Source organism: Globicephala melas, chromosome X, assembly GCF_963455315.2.
Source record: "Globicephala melas chromosome X, mGloMel1.2, whole genome shotgun sequence".
In the NCBI taxonomy this organism is placed as follows: domain Eukaryota; kingdom Metazoa; phylum Chordata; class Mammalia; order Artiodactyla; family Delphinidae; genus Globicephala; species Globicephala melas.
Genome location: NC_083335.1, coordinates 108,391,842 through 108,408,888, shown reverse-complemented (window position 1 = coordinate 108,408,888; position 17,047 = coordinate 108,391,842). Strand labels below are relative to the sequence as shown.

Sequence of the window (17,047 nt, the reverse complement as noted above, 5' to 3'; positions counted from 1 at the left end):
CTTTTGTGATTTAGATTTTCATAAGAATAAGGAAACTTTTCTCTTCTTTTATCATTTGAAATTCATATGGATAATACTTCTAGGTTTTTCCTTGTAAATCACATAAAGAATTAACCCAGCAGTTACAGGGTGGTTGAGATATTGGTAGAACAGATTCTGCTGATTGGCCTTTGTGGTGTAGTTTACTTACTTGACTAATGTATCTCTCGGAGTTTTTCCCCATCCCTCTTGCCTGAGGTCTGCCAAGTCACTTTGTCTAGCGGCTTACATTTTCTACCCTTTTAAGTAGTTCTAGAAGTTTGGAACTTACAGCCCACATCAGCAGATTTGCCCTTTTGCGTTTGGCAAGAATCAGCGTTTGCCATGTGTTTCCAAGTAGAGGTGGGAGTATGGTGTTATAGAGATTCATGTCAGCATGACTCTGGAAACAGCGACTGTTAGATAACCAGTGAACTGAAGCCACAGAAGAGGATTGAGAACATTATTTCTGAAGCTGTTTATACCTGTAGAGATCTACAGCAACCCATGTATTTCTTCTTTGAGTGTTCATCTTTAGGATAAAATGATACACCTTTAAGAGGCATCATGTGACATCATTCATTAATTGAAGCTTTAAGTAATTTGGTCTGGAATCTAAAATACCCTAAACCTTATTTGACTTATGCAGTGTCTTTATCTTAACTCCTTTTTTTTTGACGATGACAACAGAGCAAAATTTAATTTGTAGTGTTTGCCAATTTCCATGGTATAAATACTCCCACCACGGCTGATTCTGAACTCCGAATGCAATATCAACCGTTGGCAAAATTCCCGAAAATTTAATAATCAGCCTTCTCAAGCTGTGACAAGTCAGCTCCAGCACCCCACTGGAGGCATATTGCCATACCTAAAATTGTGGCTATGTGTAATTGCTTGCTTTAAAAGGAGGTTGGAATTAGGTGATTGTACTCTTCCTTCCTTCTCAAAACCCAACTGAAAGTAAAAGTTGGTGGGCCTGGAGTAGCGAGTGCTGGGGAGCAGGGTGTCGGAATGGAATTTAAACTTCCTTTTGTTAGCTGGTAGTGTGTGTTCCTGAAAATATGGCTAGAAACTTTTAACGGAATGTTGATGTATCCATGTGTGTGAATTTTCAGATTACTGGAGTGAGAGTGACAAGGAAGAAGCAGATACTCCATCAACACCCAAACAGGACAGCCCTCCACCCCCCTACGATACATACCCACGGCCTCCCTCCGTAAGTTGCCAGTAGGAATATACTCAATATAGCATCAGATTCTTTGACCTGAGACATTATGTAGTGAATTACATGTCAGACCTTGGGGTTTTTAGGGGGAAAGAAAACAGGGAGTCTAAAAGCAATAAGGGAAAAAAATTTTAAGTATACAAAGAGTATTTAATCAGGAGAAGCAGTCAGTCACCACAGATTCCACACTAGTAAGTATCTTACCAGTTTTATTAAGAAAACATACCATTTGTGTCAGAGTAGCCTTCATGAAAATGTCAACAACAAAAAAGTTTTTCTTAGAAAAAGATATATAAATTGACCTTATCTATTCTACACTAACAAAGTTAATTCCTATGTCCTTTAGAAGCAATTGTAAAAATTTATATTATATCTGTATTGAACATGTTTTGGCATGTAGCTTTTCAGGAAGCCATGGGGTCTGGTTTAATGTATATGTGTTTATGTGATGCTCTTCTTCTTAAGACTTCTTAAACCTATGTAAATTATTCTGTGTATAGACTGTACCTTGATCTTTACAATTGTCCTGGTTTGTTTTATGCCCATTTCCCATCAGAATTACCAAAAGAGTCTCAATGCTGTCCCATTTTAGGCAATACATTGCATGGTCACGGTACCATAAGAGTGAATTCTGCCTATCTTGAGACTGAGTCTTCCAAATAGGAAATGGAAGCTGGATTTAAGGGACAATAGCAGCCACCTAATTCTACCTCCGTATTGCTACAGGGGATTGTTAACAAGAAAGGTGCTATGCAAGATGTTCATATAATTCTAGGCCACTTCTCAACCTTGGCTGTGCATGAGAATCGCCTCTGGAATGTTTTAGAAATGCAGATGCTCAGGCGTCATCCAGAGATATTAAATCAGAATATTTGGGACTGCAAACAGCTCACTGGACTGGACTGTGAACTTTTTGAGAACAGGGACCCCGTTCTATTCACTGTACATCCCTATGGCCTAGCACAACACTGGTACTTATTTATTAAGTGCTCAATAAATATTTCTGAAATGAATGAATGAATACTTTTGGCTAAGGACTAAAAGGAAAGTCACATTTTTAATTGAAATGTTTGATGACAGTATCTCTTACCTAAGGGAAAAAGGAGAAAAGTAGACAGAAATGCAGAATTGTTCCTCTCCGTATACACATTTCATTAATAAATGCTGCAGTGTACCAAGTGCAACAGACAAATGAAATAATGAAGTCAGTAACAAGATATAGTTTATATCATATTTTCCCTCTTTCCCTAAAACATCAGGGTCTAAATAGTTCCTTTAAATATTTGTAAACGTGGGAGAAAGGGAAACTGCAGCTTGACCAAACCGCTCTTTAATCATAGCAACTTGTGAATTTCAAGAAGGAAACTACTCACATTGTGATTAACATGTGGGAAGATAAACTGGCTGCCCACAGAAGATGCCACTTAACTTCTCCTTTACCCAGAGGGGAAGGTGTACTTTCACCTTAGTCGGGCTTTTCCTGGCCACAACCTCAGCCTCAATCGTAATGATCACATCTAACAAATCCGGCTCCTCCTGCCAGGAAGGGGCCTGGGCTGGTCTGCTAGCCCCCAGAGCTAGAGTAAGGCTTGTCCCGGTAAGGGTGCCTGCAAGACTTTTATAGCATTCACTTGATGCCCGTCCTTTTTCTTGGTTGTGCTTTGTGCTGTAACATATATTCCCAAACTTTAAATTCCAAGGATAAGAATATTCCATTTTTCTTTTGTGTTTATGTGCTCTGAAGTGGCTATGCTCAAGGCAAATGCTAATTCCCATCAGGGTGTAATCTCATCCTTTCTACATTTTTAACTCTCTAGAAAGTGCCACAGAACTGACAAGACTGTAAGAAAGCTTATCCTTGACACTCTAGGAGCAGACATTCACCTATGAAGAAGAGGAAGGCTTGTGTCCGATTAGAGGCACCTTGTTTTTACATCCAAAATCCTGTCTCCTTGCTCTCATCCCCAGACTCCATAACATCTGGAAATATGAATTTGGCAACAATTCAGGATTTTGAATGCATAGAGATTTCAAAACTTAGGATTTTTTTGTTTTTAGTTGCTAAATATTTCTTACATAGGCACTCACGTTGCCTTATACTTTGCTGTAAAAGTTTGCACTAGTATGTCACATTTTTCATGAGAGCCCAGCGTAGCTGTATTTCAATACATCCACGTTTCAGTCTCTTAAAATGTCAGCTGGGGCCTAACTTTGAGATGGTGGAAATCAAATGTGTTCCTTGGTGATAGGCATGGTCTGTTATTTCTGTGGAGACTGATCAGAGGCTCCTTTCCACAGATGAGTTGTGCCAGTCCTTACGTGGAAGCGAAACACAGCCGGCTCTCCTCGACAGAGACCTCTCAGTCGCAGTCATCCCATGAGGAGTTTCGCCAGGAACTGACTGGGAGCAGTGTGGTGTCCCCCATTCGCAAGACAGCCAGTCAGCGCCGCTCCTGGCAGGATTTAATCGAGACGCCCCTGACGAGCTCAGGGTTACACTATCTTCAGACTCTGCCCCTGGAGGATTCCGTCTTCTCTGACTCCGCGGCCATCTCCCCAGAGCACAGGCGGCAGTCCACCCTTCCAACTCAGAAGTGCCACCTACAGGATCACTATGGGCCGTACCCCTTAGCTGAGAGCGAGAGGATGCAAGTGTTAAATGGAAACGGGGGCAAGCCTCGAAGTTTTACTCTGCCTCGAGATAGCGGGTTCAACCACTGCTGTCTGAACGCGCCGGTTAGTGCCTGTGACCCGCAGGATGACGTGCAGCCCACAGAGGTGGAGGAAGAGGAGGAGGAGGAGGAGGAGGAAGGGGAGGCAGCAGGGGAAAACATAGGAGACAAAAGTAAGTATGCCGATGGAGATTCTCAGCCTGTATACACACATTCCTAACCTTTTCAAACTTCTTATTTTAAGAAAATAGAATTCTGTTTCCCTTTTTTCTTAAAATAATGGTTTTGCTGCATAGGAAGTCAGGTATCCCTTGGTGTCCCACTTTCAGAACTTGAGTAACTTGGGAAAAAAAAAGATGAGTAATGAAGCCTACATCCCAGGACACCCACAGCTAGAGCAAATAATTTTTTTTGGCCCATCTGCCTTTTAAGGTTGATGGCATTCATTTGTTTTGCTTCCTCCTCTTATCCACTTTCTTTTCACTTGCATGCATCATCCCTTTGGTCCACAGTTGTTGCCCCCTGAGTTTGGGTTCAGAAGCTATAAATGCTTCAAGCAGGGTGTTAGCAGAACCTTGGTTGAATAAGTAAGTGAATACACATACACACACTCACACATACATACATATATAACTTCCCTTTTCACCATGAGAAGGTTGAAAGGAAGAATCCAAAAGAATTTTTCAAAGAAGAAATTTTACATAGCATTTCTATTAACTTCAAATAGCAGAATATGTTTCTAGAAACCAATTTGCCAAAAGCATCCATTTACTTTCTTGGTATGTATGTTGATTGCAAAGCTCAATTTATGTGAATCCGCTCTTGAGAGAGACAAGTCATTAAGTAACCCTCTGATTGGCATTAAGAATATGTTTACTAGTTATCAAGTTATTTATCCAACATGCCATACCAAGCTTCTGTTTATAACTAATGTGATATACCAGTCCAGAAACCCAAGCTAGTTTAAGAGAAAGGCTATAACTCAGTTATTTTACTTAGAAAGAAAATCTAGTTCTGGCTATAAGAATTGAATATAAAATACCCCCAAAAATAGTATAGAAGAAATAGTATGAAATCTCTTTATTCAAAATGAAGTATGGGCCAATTAGTGCAGATGACCCAAGCTGGTGCTGATGAAACCACAGTTACTGCTTTGGTCCCGCTAGGGCATTAGACTTCTCTTTTTAAAGGATACAAACGGACTGTGTCCTTCAGCCCATTTCACACAGTATGGAGACTTTGGTTACAGGATACATTAGTGTAACTTCTTCATCACAACTGGAAAAACAACTCAAATCTCACAGGTTACCAGCAGGTCAGGAGCCTCATGTCAATTTGAAGCTTGTCTCATTTAAAATGAGGGTTACTTTGGAGATAATCGACAAGAAAATACAGTGGGCCTTTTCTACTATCAAAATATGAGTTGCTTATAATAAAATTCATATGTTAAAGCAGTTTCCACGTAAAGTATATTTTAGCCATAATCTCCATGAGGAGCCTTTTAAAAGGTATACTGTTGGTTCAGGAAAGGTGATTTACCTGCCACGCCCTCACAACATTCACATCTATTAGAAATTATAGAAGAGTCTTGTGGAGGAAAGATCTAGGAACCATGTCAGGCCTCTGTAGGAGTTCTGGCAAGCATGGTAATATATTTTTAATATTAAGATGATTAGTATAAGTTGTTTTCTAAAACTTAACTAAGGATGAGTTAGAAACCTCCTTTCAACTGTTGTCCAGGTGCTGCACAACTGCTACAACTAAGTATGTGAGGTTTATTCAGCATTCTACAAACGCATTGGGGAAAATACTTCATCTCTGGCATTTTAAAATAAATTGTGTTGAAATTAGGCACAACCCTCTGAAATAGAGAATCCTGTTCATGACACATTCCATCATCGCCACGGGTACAAGTCTTTGAGGCTGTCTTTTTCAACTGGCTAGATACTTAGCAGTTCCTCCTGGGCATTGTGTAGGGAGGACTAGAATGGAGAATACGTGTCCTAGGACCTGAAAGGCAAACCTAGCCCTGGGCTCGCCCTTCCTTCAGTCTCCACTAGCCCACAGAGCATCCCTAGTTAGATGGCGTTCGATTATTTTTTCTTCTAGTGTCTGTTTTTTGCTGTTTTGTTGATTGGATGTACTTTTAGCCATACAGATGTACTCCCAAAGTTGGTGGGTTTTTCCTTTAGGTTCCCGAATAAGTCAAGTGGGCAGTTATTCAATACTTTCCATCTTTTTCATCAGGCTCTCTCTTTGTGGAATGATTGCGATAAGGCAGAACCACCCTAGAAGTGTGTCGGTAAACTTGGTATTATTGCACATTCTGTCTTTGCGGTTCGATATCGTGGGGTAGTTCGCGTTATTTCAGTCTGATCTGTTTCACTAAAGGTGACCGTGCACTATCTTGCAGGGCGCCATTTCTTTCTGGGTATTTTTCTATAATCTTGCCACTTGATGTCTCAGTGTCCTTTAAACCATTCTCAACAGGGCAGTACGTTTCATGCTTGCCTGGAAGATGCTTCTTAACTTAATGGGGTACATGTTCGGCTTCCCAATGATGGTTTTTCTGCATTACTGTTTCTAATATTTAGGAGTGTGCAATTTGATGAGCACCTCCTTTGGGAAATATCGGCTCTAAAATCAGTGTTTTCAAAAGAATCTTCAAGGTCTAGTTAAGGAGTGTCTTATTCATGACTGCCCTGAGTCGGCCGTTAGGAGTAAGTATTCCAGGCTGCTTATTCAAATCAAGCTGTTTGCTGTTCTGTCAGGAGAGTCAAAATAATACATGGGAAAGAAGCTGTGGCCATCCCCTCAGCCTCACACTTACAGCATGCCCTCCGCCCGGAGCTCTCACTGTGCTACTGCTCCGGTCAGCAGGCTGCCGTGCTTGTTAGAATCAAAGACCAGCAGCGGTGTGTTACTAACTGTCCTGCTCGAGGCCAGCATGCACTGTGACCTACTAAAGTGAATTTGCACTAATCAAGTACAGACCTGCAGAGCAAATAAGTTTCACGTCCCTAGCTCCAAACATTTTCCTCAGTTTGCCAAGAAATTAAAAATAGGAAGTACCAGGCACGTGAGCAGAAGGAGCCATGGAGAAAATATAGCTTCTCTTCAGCTTTAAGGGTGAAGAATTATGGCACCAACCAAGCCCCTCTCGTGATCTATATTATATAGTGCTTATGAGTCTCCAGAGCAATCTAAGAAGCAAGATGTACCTAAATCTGTGACCTAGATGTTTTTTCATTTTCTTCGTACAGGTGGAATTTGGCCCTGCTTACAAGGTGTAAATTTAGTCTTCTTTAGAGCATACTTCAGTCTACGTTCTCATGGTTGAACTACCTTTTGTCTTATTTTTGAAATTCAATTCTCTAACTGAGTCATACTGTGATTTTTCTGAGACTGAACTCATTTTAGTCTAAAGTGGATAGAACTAAAAGTACACAGATGAGACCTGTTGTGTTTTCCTTTGACAGAAAAGTCAGCTTGAATATTAATTATCCTGACCTACTTCACTGGCATTTGGGAGAAGACAACTAATTTCCTATTATCCCAATTAGCAGTTTCGAAGCTGACTGAGGTATAGGCCTTATAATACCTCAGTGAAATTAAATTATAAATTATGTCAGCCTACGCAGCTTTCAAGGAGTATAAATCATAAAAGTGTGGGACAAAATATAAAGATATTATATTTATTCTTTATTCAGAAATCATCTGCCATAACACTAAAATACAGTTTTGGTTAATGCAGCTTGAGGTCTGCTTCTAATAGTTCTCCTTCCTTTGCCATACTAGGCGGTTTAGATGAGGTTTTTGAAAGCTTTATCCCTTAATCCTGCTGATTTCCCTCTTGGCAGTTAAAAGACTACTCTTTACTAGCCATGCATTCCTGGTGCCACCATGTACTCAATGAATTTATAATGTGCTCTTTTTCATTGCCTTAGGGATAACCTATCAGCATTCTAAGACCAGCATTAGCTTGGGCTTAGAAATCTAAAGCAAAACCTAGGTTGTTTTTTTTTTTTTAGGGGGCTGAGGGTGGGAAAGATAAAATGTTACCTAGTAGCTACAGTACATATCAGGTTATCTGGCTAAAATATTTACTGATGCTTTCAAAATGAAATCTGCCAAGAAATGTATTTTAAATTTATTTTCTTAAATCCAACATCCATTGCACACCATTGGTAACTTAAGAGCTGTACAAAATGTGCAACTCAGTGCCCTAATATCTTAAATTATATAGGCAGAGAGGTTAGATAATGACTACCAATATCGTGCAGAAGAAGATAGATTAATCTTCTTCAGTCATTTTAAGGGTCTTAGAGTAATTTCCTGAAGAGTTTCTAAAAGCCATGAGTTTTATTTTTAAGAACATTCATGTAGGAAGTATGTGGGCAACGGGAAGATATTCCCAGAATATGAAATTGTGTTAAAGGAGAAAAAGGAGCAAGCTGAAAATAATAGAAAAATGTTGCAGCACTTTTTACTGTTTTATTTATTGTCTAGATAAATTATGTTCAAGCACGAAGAGTTTGGAAGAGCATAATAATCAATAATATCTTAAATTATAGTTCAGGTCTAAAGGGAATAGATGGAAAAGATATACAAGCAATGTGAATAAAAAGACATGCACCAAAAAGTCAGAGAAAGAATAGTAGAGAACCTTAAATATGTCACTTTTGTGAAGTTTAAGGGCACCATTCTTGGCGGTAATGTAACAAGTATATATTTTTAAAAAATGGAAAAATCTGGAAAGCAGTAAACAGATATTCTCTTAATACTGTATTGTCTGATTTTGAAGAAAGATTGTTAGAGAGACAGAAAACACTAAAGACTGGATATAAAGTAGAATGTAGCTATAATTTCAATATTGGTTACAGGTTGGATTTTTTAATCACACCTCCCTTGCTTTTTGGCTTAAATAATGAGGAAAAGGTAATTATCTAACTTACTGAAAGTTCAGAGGTGGGGTTGTTCTGGAGTAAATGTCATGGCTCTGCAGTGTCAGGACTCAGTTAACTTTTCTGTAATGCCAGCAGCTCTGAGCATCACTTCTCATAAGATAGCATCCAAAAGAGCCAAAGACCAGGCCCTATTCTTAGTCCTTTTTGTAAAATCAAAACTTCCTGGATCCTTCTGGCAGACTTGGCCCTAGATTTCATTGGCCAAGGCTGCATCATATGCCCCTGCCGAAACAGCAAGGGAAATGGAATGATTATGAGTTTAGACTAACCTTGATTTGTTATTAAGATCATGAAGAAAAGGAGTATACCAGACTGCCTATCATTACTATCTACATGAGCCTCTCTACTATTATGTATGTTATATCCTCAAATATATTTGTTCCAGTAATGTTTCACTCTTTCAGTGTGTATATGCAAACACACACCGCAGATCACATCATTTAAAAGTCTTGGCCCCAACGAAATGTTAGATAACAAAAGGGGGGTATAGGGCTTCCCTGGCGGCACGGTGGTTGAGAGTCCGCCTGCCAATGCAGGGGACACGGGTTCATGCCCTGGTCCGGGAGGATCCCACATGCTGCGGAGCGGCTGGGCCCGTGAGCTATGGCCGCTGAGCCTGCGCATCCGGAGCCTGTGCTCCTCAATGGGAGAGTCCACAGCAGTGAGAGACCCGCGTACAGTAAAAAAAAAAAAAAAAAAAGAAAAGAAAAAAAGAAAAAGAGGGGTATATATTATATAACCCTGAAAATACAGCAAGTTAGATATAATTATTGTTGACCTTTGAAATGAATAAGCATGTTTTCCTATAAACACTAAGTGATCAGAGGTTAGAATACAGTCTCTGGAGACATTCCTCAGTTCACATCCTTGCTTCCAAGTGGTATGACTGATCAAATTATTTAACACCAAAAAAAAAAAATTATTTAACACCTCTAGACCTCAATTGCTTCGTTGTTAAATGATGTGGTAACAGTACCTACCTTTTGAGGTTGTATGGGGATCAAATGAGGTAATGCCAGAAAGCACTTAAGTTTCCATTTCTGACACTGTAAGTCTATCCAATAAATGTTTTATAATTATGTAATTTATGTAGATTTCATACAGATTTGGATTTAAGCAAAAAGGGCAATTACAATACTTAAATAGTGAATTAGTCCTGGCAAACCTCACTCAATAACATTTACCTGACTACATGACCTAACTTTGTTTAGCTCCAGCTACTGAGTTGAACCATATAAATTGATGTTTTTGTAGCTCAAAATGATGAAATATCAACAATTTTGTATATTTCAACACAATATATTAGCTGTGCTCTAGGAGCTAAAATAGAAATGTCCCTCATTTCACATTATTATCAATCACTCTTCCTTTCCTTTTTGACTTTGGACATTTGGGAACTCAAAAGAAACTTTGTATTCCAAATAGTAATAACCTTCTCATATATATCTACTGAAATATGTATTTATAGACCTTGCCATTCAGGTTCAGATATTTTCCCCTTTTAGAGTTCTACCCTAACAACCTGGTCTGACCTAGATGCCCCTTCTCCCGCCTACCCCACCACTTCTCATCCTTGAGTATGTTACCCTGTTTTATAATCTTCACAGCTTTACAATTTGTGTATAATATCAAATATTGTTTGCTGATTTATTTTCCATTTCCACTCACCAGAGTGTAAGTTTCTTAAGAACAGGGATTTTATTCCTGTCTTGTATACCCAGTGCCTAAAACATTATATGGCCCATAGTAGGCCAGGCACTATTGGATGAATGAGTCAGTGAGTGAATGAATAGTAGCTAAACCCTTTTATCACTTATTCTTTTCCATTCTATTATATAGTAGTTAAAACTAAAGTTATTTTTTATTCATTGTGTGACGTAAAGTCAAAACATGGCAAAATTCTTTATTTGGGGTATTTTGTAAAGGGAAGGACAGGACTGCATGTGTTCAGCATATCCTCTTCATGCTGGGTACCACAGAGCTAGGATACTAATAACTAGAATCACTGCTCTTTGTATTATGGCTCATTTATAGTCACTTTCTCTATGCTGAAACCATTCTTTTACTGTTTTATTCCCATTTCAAAGATGAAGGCCACAGAATATGACATGTGAAATAAGCAATTCATTGTTAGAAACTGGATCTTCCAGCACCCCTAGGCAGTTGATTTTCCTACCAAAATCTGCTGCCTATCGAAGGAAGTCTGGCTCCCTCAGAAGTCACTCATCACCTAGCTTCATCCTGATTCATTTGTAAAATGTGTTGAAATTGCAACTTGTACTTTAACGAATAACCAATAGCCCGCATCAGCCAGGAAAATATTCTCAGAAGTTTTATAATAAGTAATGAAGCCAGATTCAGTTGGCAAAAGAATGAATTCTAGATGCTACAGAGTCATACCAGCAGAAGATGTGGACAGATAAGTGTTAAAGCTCACATAAAAGGATGACAACCCCTCACCAGTATAGGTAAGACAAGTTATGATTTACAGTTTGTTTTACCAAGAAAGATGATTAGATTCATCCATACTGCTACTTGTTACTATTTTCACACATCAAAAAAGGCAAACCACTTCCTTCAGATCAGTGGTAGCATATAGTCAGTTTCTCAGCAGAGTTTGTTCTAGCTCATTTTGTGAGAACGTGTTCTAAGTTTAGACTCCTTTTACCTTGGTCACCCTTGCCAGAGAAAGCTGAAGGTCACAAACGCCTGCTTTTTTTCCCTCTACGTATGAAGTCTACCTCCTATGGTTACCAACTACTGGAAGATTGTAGGTTAAAACATAATAGGAATGCACCATAAAACATGCCTTGGAAGTTTTTAAACTTCCCTGCATGTTTTTCTTTTATTGTTTAATTGAAAAGTAGTAACTTGCTTGTTGCTAAATAAACAAGCTAACTAATTAAAAAAACAGTGATGAAAGTGAAAAGCAACCCTCTCTCCTTCATTTTCCCCAGAGGTAACTTCTGTTAAAAGTTAAAGCTTTAAAAATTCTTGTATGAATTTGTTTTTCTCATATGTCTTTTTCCTGTAACTCACTGTGAGTAGCGAGGTGAGGTATGGTTTAGTTGGTTTCAAGTTAGTGTATTTCCTCAGAAATTTTTTTTAACATCTTTATTGGAATATAATTGCTTTACATTGTTGTGTTAGTTTCTGCTGTATAACATTTTTTGATGTGACCTTAGTTTATAATATAAGCAGCAGTCTTCTGAGATTATTTACATACCACCTCAGAACCCAGCCCCAATCCCAGCATATATCACCCTAGAAAATGCAACAGTTACCTGTTGACTATTTCAAAAACGATGGAAGGAGAAATGTGAGAAGGAAGAAATGACAATGGCTGTATATGCACGCTTACACCCTGCACACACACGCTCATAATCGTGTGTCAGAAGCTTCTTGCCTACCTGCCTAATGCCTTAGGGCTCTATGACTTTTGCCCACCCTCCTTTATGGGGGTCTTCCAGTAATGTCAACTTATCCCAAAGCTCTGTGATGAAAACAGCTAAGCCAGAGCCAACTAGCTAAAAAGCATAGCAAGTCTAGCCTTCAAAAGCCAGAATGTAGAACTCAGAGATGGGCTTCAGAACCACTGTGTCCGGTGGTCAGAGTTTTTTCACACATGACTTTGGCTTTAAACCTTTTACTAAACCATCTCCCTTACTTCTTTTTTCCAGCGTTCTCACTAGTTCCATTCTTCTGGCCTCCCAGACTTTCTTATGTTTAGCCATAGGCACCTTAGACCTAATAGTTGGTCTTAATGGCTCAAACTAGTACACTCTGAAATTTTTCCTTTAATGTGAAAATATTCTCATTGGTATAACATCCAATAAGGGAAAAGTACCTATTACTATGTATTTTAAATGCAAAAGTGACAGTTGGTCATTAAAAAATATTTTAAATATTTAAACCTCATCTTTGAGAACTTCTAGAAGGTTCTTGTCTCAGGTATGTACTATGACAATTTCATATATGCTTGTTTCTATTACAAACACAGAGTATACCAATAAAATCAACTTTCTAGGCTATTTCACGGAAACTGTAGAGTACTTGAAAATAAGAGTGACAGTTATTATACTCATGGATTCATTTCACAGCTATAAATTCTTTAACATTCTTAGTCATGGATTCCCTAATATTTCAATATCTACATTTAGCCTACTAAAATGTAAACTAAACCTCCATTTTGTACTTTTAGTTTGCTGTTATCAATACATACTCTAATTAGTTCTACGCATGGATTTATTCATTCATTCAAGAGACATTTACTGTTTATTTACTACGTGCCAGGTACTATGCTAAGAGTATATCTAGCTCTTCCATAAGTCTACTTACAACAAAAATTTGTAAATAATCTTTGAAAAATAAGAAAAATCTTTCTGATAACATAAAACAGAGCAAATAATTCAAAGTATGCAGCTTCTTTCTTACGTTGTGCCAGTAATTTCCCCTAATAACCAATTGATAATATTATAAAAATGATTCTTTGAGAGATAGCACAAGGTATTCTATGTTCACTTTAAGGTACTTATCACTTATACAAAATTTATAAAACTGGTTAGAATCGGATGAGATCACTTTTAGAGCTACTTCTGATTTGGCTCATTCCTTAAACATTATGGTTGGGGCAGATACATCCTGGTTACTCAGATATGCTAATTAACTCAAATCAGATGTCTAAAAATCCCCATTGATTTCTATAAAATTAGGAAGTATTTTCTCAATCATCAAAGAAATATCAATCTATGATCAGTATAACATTATATATAGGCCATGATATTATACTGACTTAATACTATACTGACCACAAGATAAATATTTCTTTGATGATTGAGAAGATGCTTCCCAGTTTTATAGTACAGCTAATATGGAATTTGATTATCAGAAAAACCTATTATTAACCAAATACAGAAAATTATACTGTATTTTGAAAACCTATTTTAGGGAAATTTGAACCTTAACATTTTAAACAGAGTTTTTCACTTTCTTCCACATTTATAATACCATATGTTCCACGATTTTGAATCTGATATATTTATTGTGCTATTTCTCTTTTGATAAATTATCTGTAGAGTTTATTGACTTAATACCCAAGATCTATATTCATTTAAGACCTCTGAATTTTCTCAATCATGACTTTATTGGTTCCTTTCTCTTAATATTTTCCTTAAATTGTTGTTGTGGTTGCCCTGATTTTGAGTCTATTCTGTAACCTTATGAAATGGGTATTTTAAAGCAGTCATTCACTTTAGGATTCTTGGTGGGAAAAAATAGCCCATAACTTCAATACCACTAAACTTAAACTTCACTCTTTTTCCTCTAGCATCTGTGCTGTTTTCTCCTTGTTCTTTAATAATGCCAACAAACAGGGGTTTTCATGCCTTTTCTAAAAAGAACAGGGAGGAGGGACAGCTTGGAATCAGTGTGGCTGCAATATGACTCACTGCCAACTCTGACAGTAAGCCCCACCCCTCACTTTGTATTCTATTGTCTTATACCCTATGTGGTTGCTGGGCAGCCATCTCTTGATTTTAGCATCCTGGCTTCTAAGACTCCTGATAATCTTTTATTAACCTAATTAGAAGGTTTGCGCCTCAGCACTGGAGGTAGGAAAGATGTTTACCATTCCAGAAATAATTCTGTACAAATATTGAATATCTTTGCTGAATCATTAAGTGAAAAGTTAGCCTTAACTTTGAAATCTTCTTTAAATGTATAACACCTTTTTTTGTTTGTTTGTGTTACTGTGAGTAGTGTCTCTCTTGTAAATGCTATGAAACCCATTTTAAATGCTTTATATTAAGGTAAAGAATTCATTTAATAATAGATAAGTTGTTTTTTATTGGAGTAAGCATATAACATGTGCCATACTATGTGTAAATGTGCATAATGATTAGCTATCGCACCATAGAAATTAGAGTATAAAATAATCCGTCCTCCCACCCAATACGGAAATACCTTTTACTCACTTGAAGAATTGTTATTGAGACTCTGCTTGAATGTTTTAGGGACTTAGAGCTTAGTGCCCCCAAAGACAGGGCATTCCATATTGGACAGCTCTAGTTTAAAAGGTGTTCCTTGTAGTAATATAAAAGCTGACATATTATTTTTTACATCTTTATTGAGGTATAATTGCTTTACAATGGTGTGTTAGTTTCTGCTTTATAACAAAGTGAATCAGTTATACGTATACATATGTTCCCATATCTCTTCCCTCTTGCGTCTCCCTCCCTCCCACCCTCCCTATCCCACCCCTCTAGGTGGTCACAAAGCACCGAGCTGATCTCCCTGTGCTATGCGGCTGCTTCCCACTAGCTATCTATTTTACGTTTGGTAGTGTATATATGTCCATGCCACTCTCTCTCTTTGTCACAGCTTACCCTTCCCCCTGACCATATCCTCAAGTCCATTCTCTAGTAGGTCTGTGTCTTTATTCCCGTCTTACCCCTAGGTTCTTCATGACATTTTTTTCTTAAATTCCATATATATGTGTTAGCATACAGTATTTGTCTTTCTCTTTCTGACTTACTTCACTCTGTATGACAGACTCTAGGTTCATCCACCTCATTACAAATAGCTCAATTCCGTTTCTTTTTATGGCTGAGTAATATTCCATTGTATATATGTGCCACATCTTCTTTATCCATTCATCCGATGATGGACACTTCTACTCGGTTGTCAATCTTGACATTGAAAATTGGAAAAATACAGAGCAAGGATTTGAAATGCTGACATGTGGAACAGGGATGAGATAGTCTTTGAAGTTCCAGAGGATGTAATGGGTACAGGGAGGCTGATTTTAGATTGATATGAGGGAGAACATTCCAATGGTTGCATTTACCCATGACTGTAATAACTGGTCTTTGTCCGTTTAGAAGGCTCCCCGTTACTCAGTGTTTTAAGGAGGGGCTGAAAACCAGCTACCAATCAGGGCTTCCTGAGCCAGCGGGACAGTTAAACATGATGGCTTCTTCTAACTCTAAGGTTTTTATGGTTCTCTTCAGCATAATGGCCTCACCTTTGCTCTCTTGTGTGCTCTGCACATTGTACATGTTCAAAACTATACAATGGAATTGTGTTATCAAACATAATTTATGTTGCCTCATCTCTGAGCTGAATGCATATAATCACCTTAACTTTATAACCTGTGGCATAAGTTCTAGATAACTCATGATCCTGGTTACCCACATCTGTACACCTTATTTCTCTTTAGTGTCTCCAGGCCAAGTGTACTGGAACTGTTACAGTGATCAGGACAACATATTTTTGTGGGCATGATTACCTTAGTTTTAACCTACTCACTGTTGATTCATATAATGCTTTTATTGTTGTAAGTTGTAAGTTAGCATCCCACACTTATGTTACCAAGTTGTAAGTTAGCATCCCACACTTATTTATTTTTTGACCTAAATGCAGCTATTTATATTTCTTTCTGTTAAAGTTTTAACTTCTCAGCTTTTCACCCAGCAATATTCAATCCTGTTACGAAAGTTTGGACTCTCAGTTTTATTATCCATGATACTAATCATTCCTCCTGTTGTTGAATAACCCTCCAAAGTTCTAAGTATCCTTTCTATGTTTTTAACTGCTTCACTGAATAAGGAAAGAACATTTGTAACAAAACATTTTAAAGAAGAAAGGAGCAAAGACAGAGCTGTGAAGCATTCAGTCTGAAATTTTACATACGTTAATTTCATTCAGTCATTCAACATCCTTATCTGGATCCAGCTAATAGTAATATCACTAAGTCCACTTTATAGCACTTTATTCATAAAGATATTATGCAAAATTTCATCATATGCAAAGCATACTGCCCTTGGCTTTCCACTTGTCTCCCAACCTAGAGATACTGTCCGGGAAAAAAAGCCAGTTTAAAATGCTTCATTTTTATTGAATCCATGTTGGTCCTTCAAATGAAATTAAAAAATGATACTCCTCCCAATAATAATCTATTCTAAAACTTTATCATGTATTTATATCAGGTTTATCATTGTGTTCTCTGAAGAACACATGCAGGGTTATGTTTGTTTGGATAGGAGAACTCTCTCTTGAAACAGTAAGCCTCAAGGCATTCTGACGGTGGCCCTGAGATAATTTCCAAAAAGTTCATTCAGTTCCTAAGATTATTCTGCTAGTTCAAAGAGACCACAAAATGGGTCCTT

The 17,047-nt window shown here is 37.9% G+C and overlaps 1 protein-coding gene across 6 annotated transcripts in view; it reads left to right on the top strand.

The window, feature by feature from the left end:
• The window catches only part of CNKSR2 (connector enhancer of kinase suppressor of Ras 2), a 257,886-nt gene that overhangs the window by 211,338 nt on the left and 29,501 nt on the right, over nucleotides 1–17,047 (top strand). For all 6 annotated transcript variants that reach the window (XM_030843703.2, XM_070044647.1, XM_030843702.2 and 3 more), the window contains 2 exons: nucleotides 1,134–1,234; nucleotides 3,542–4,088. In XM_030843703.2, coding sequence (XP_030699563.1) covers nucleotides 1,134–1,234; nucleotides 3,542–4,088 — 648 coding nt within the window. The remainder of the gene's footprint in view (nucleotides 1–1,133; nucleotides 1,235–3,541; nucleotides 4,089–17,047) is intronic.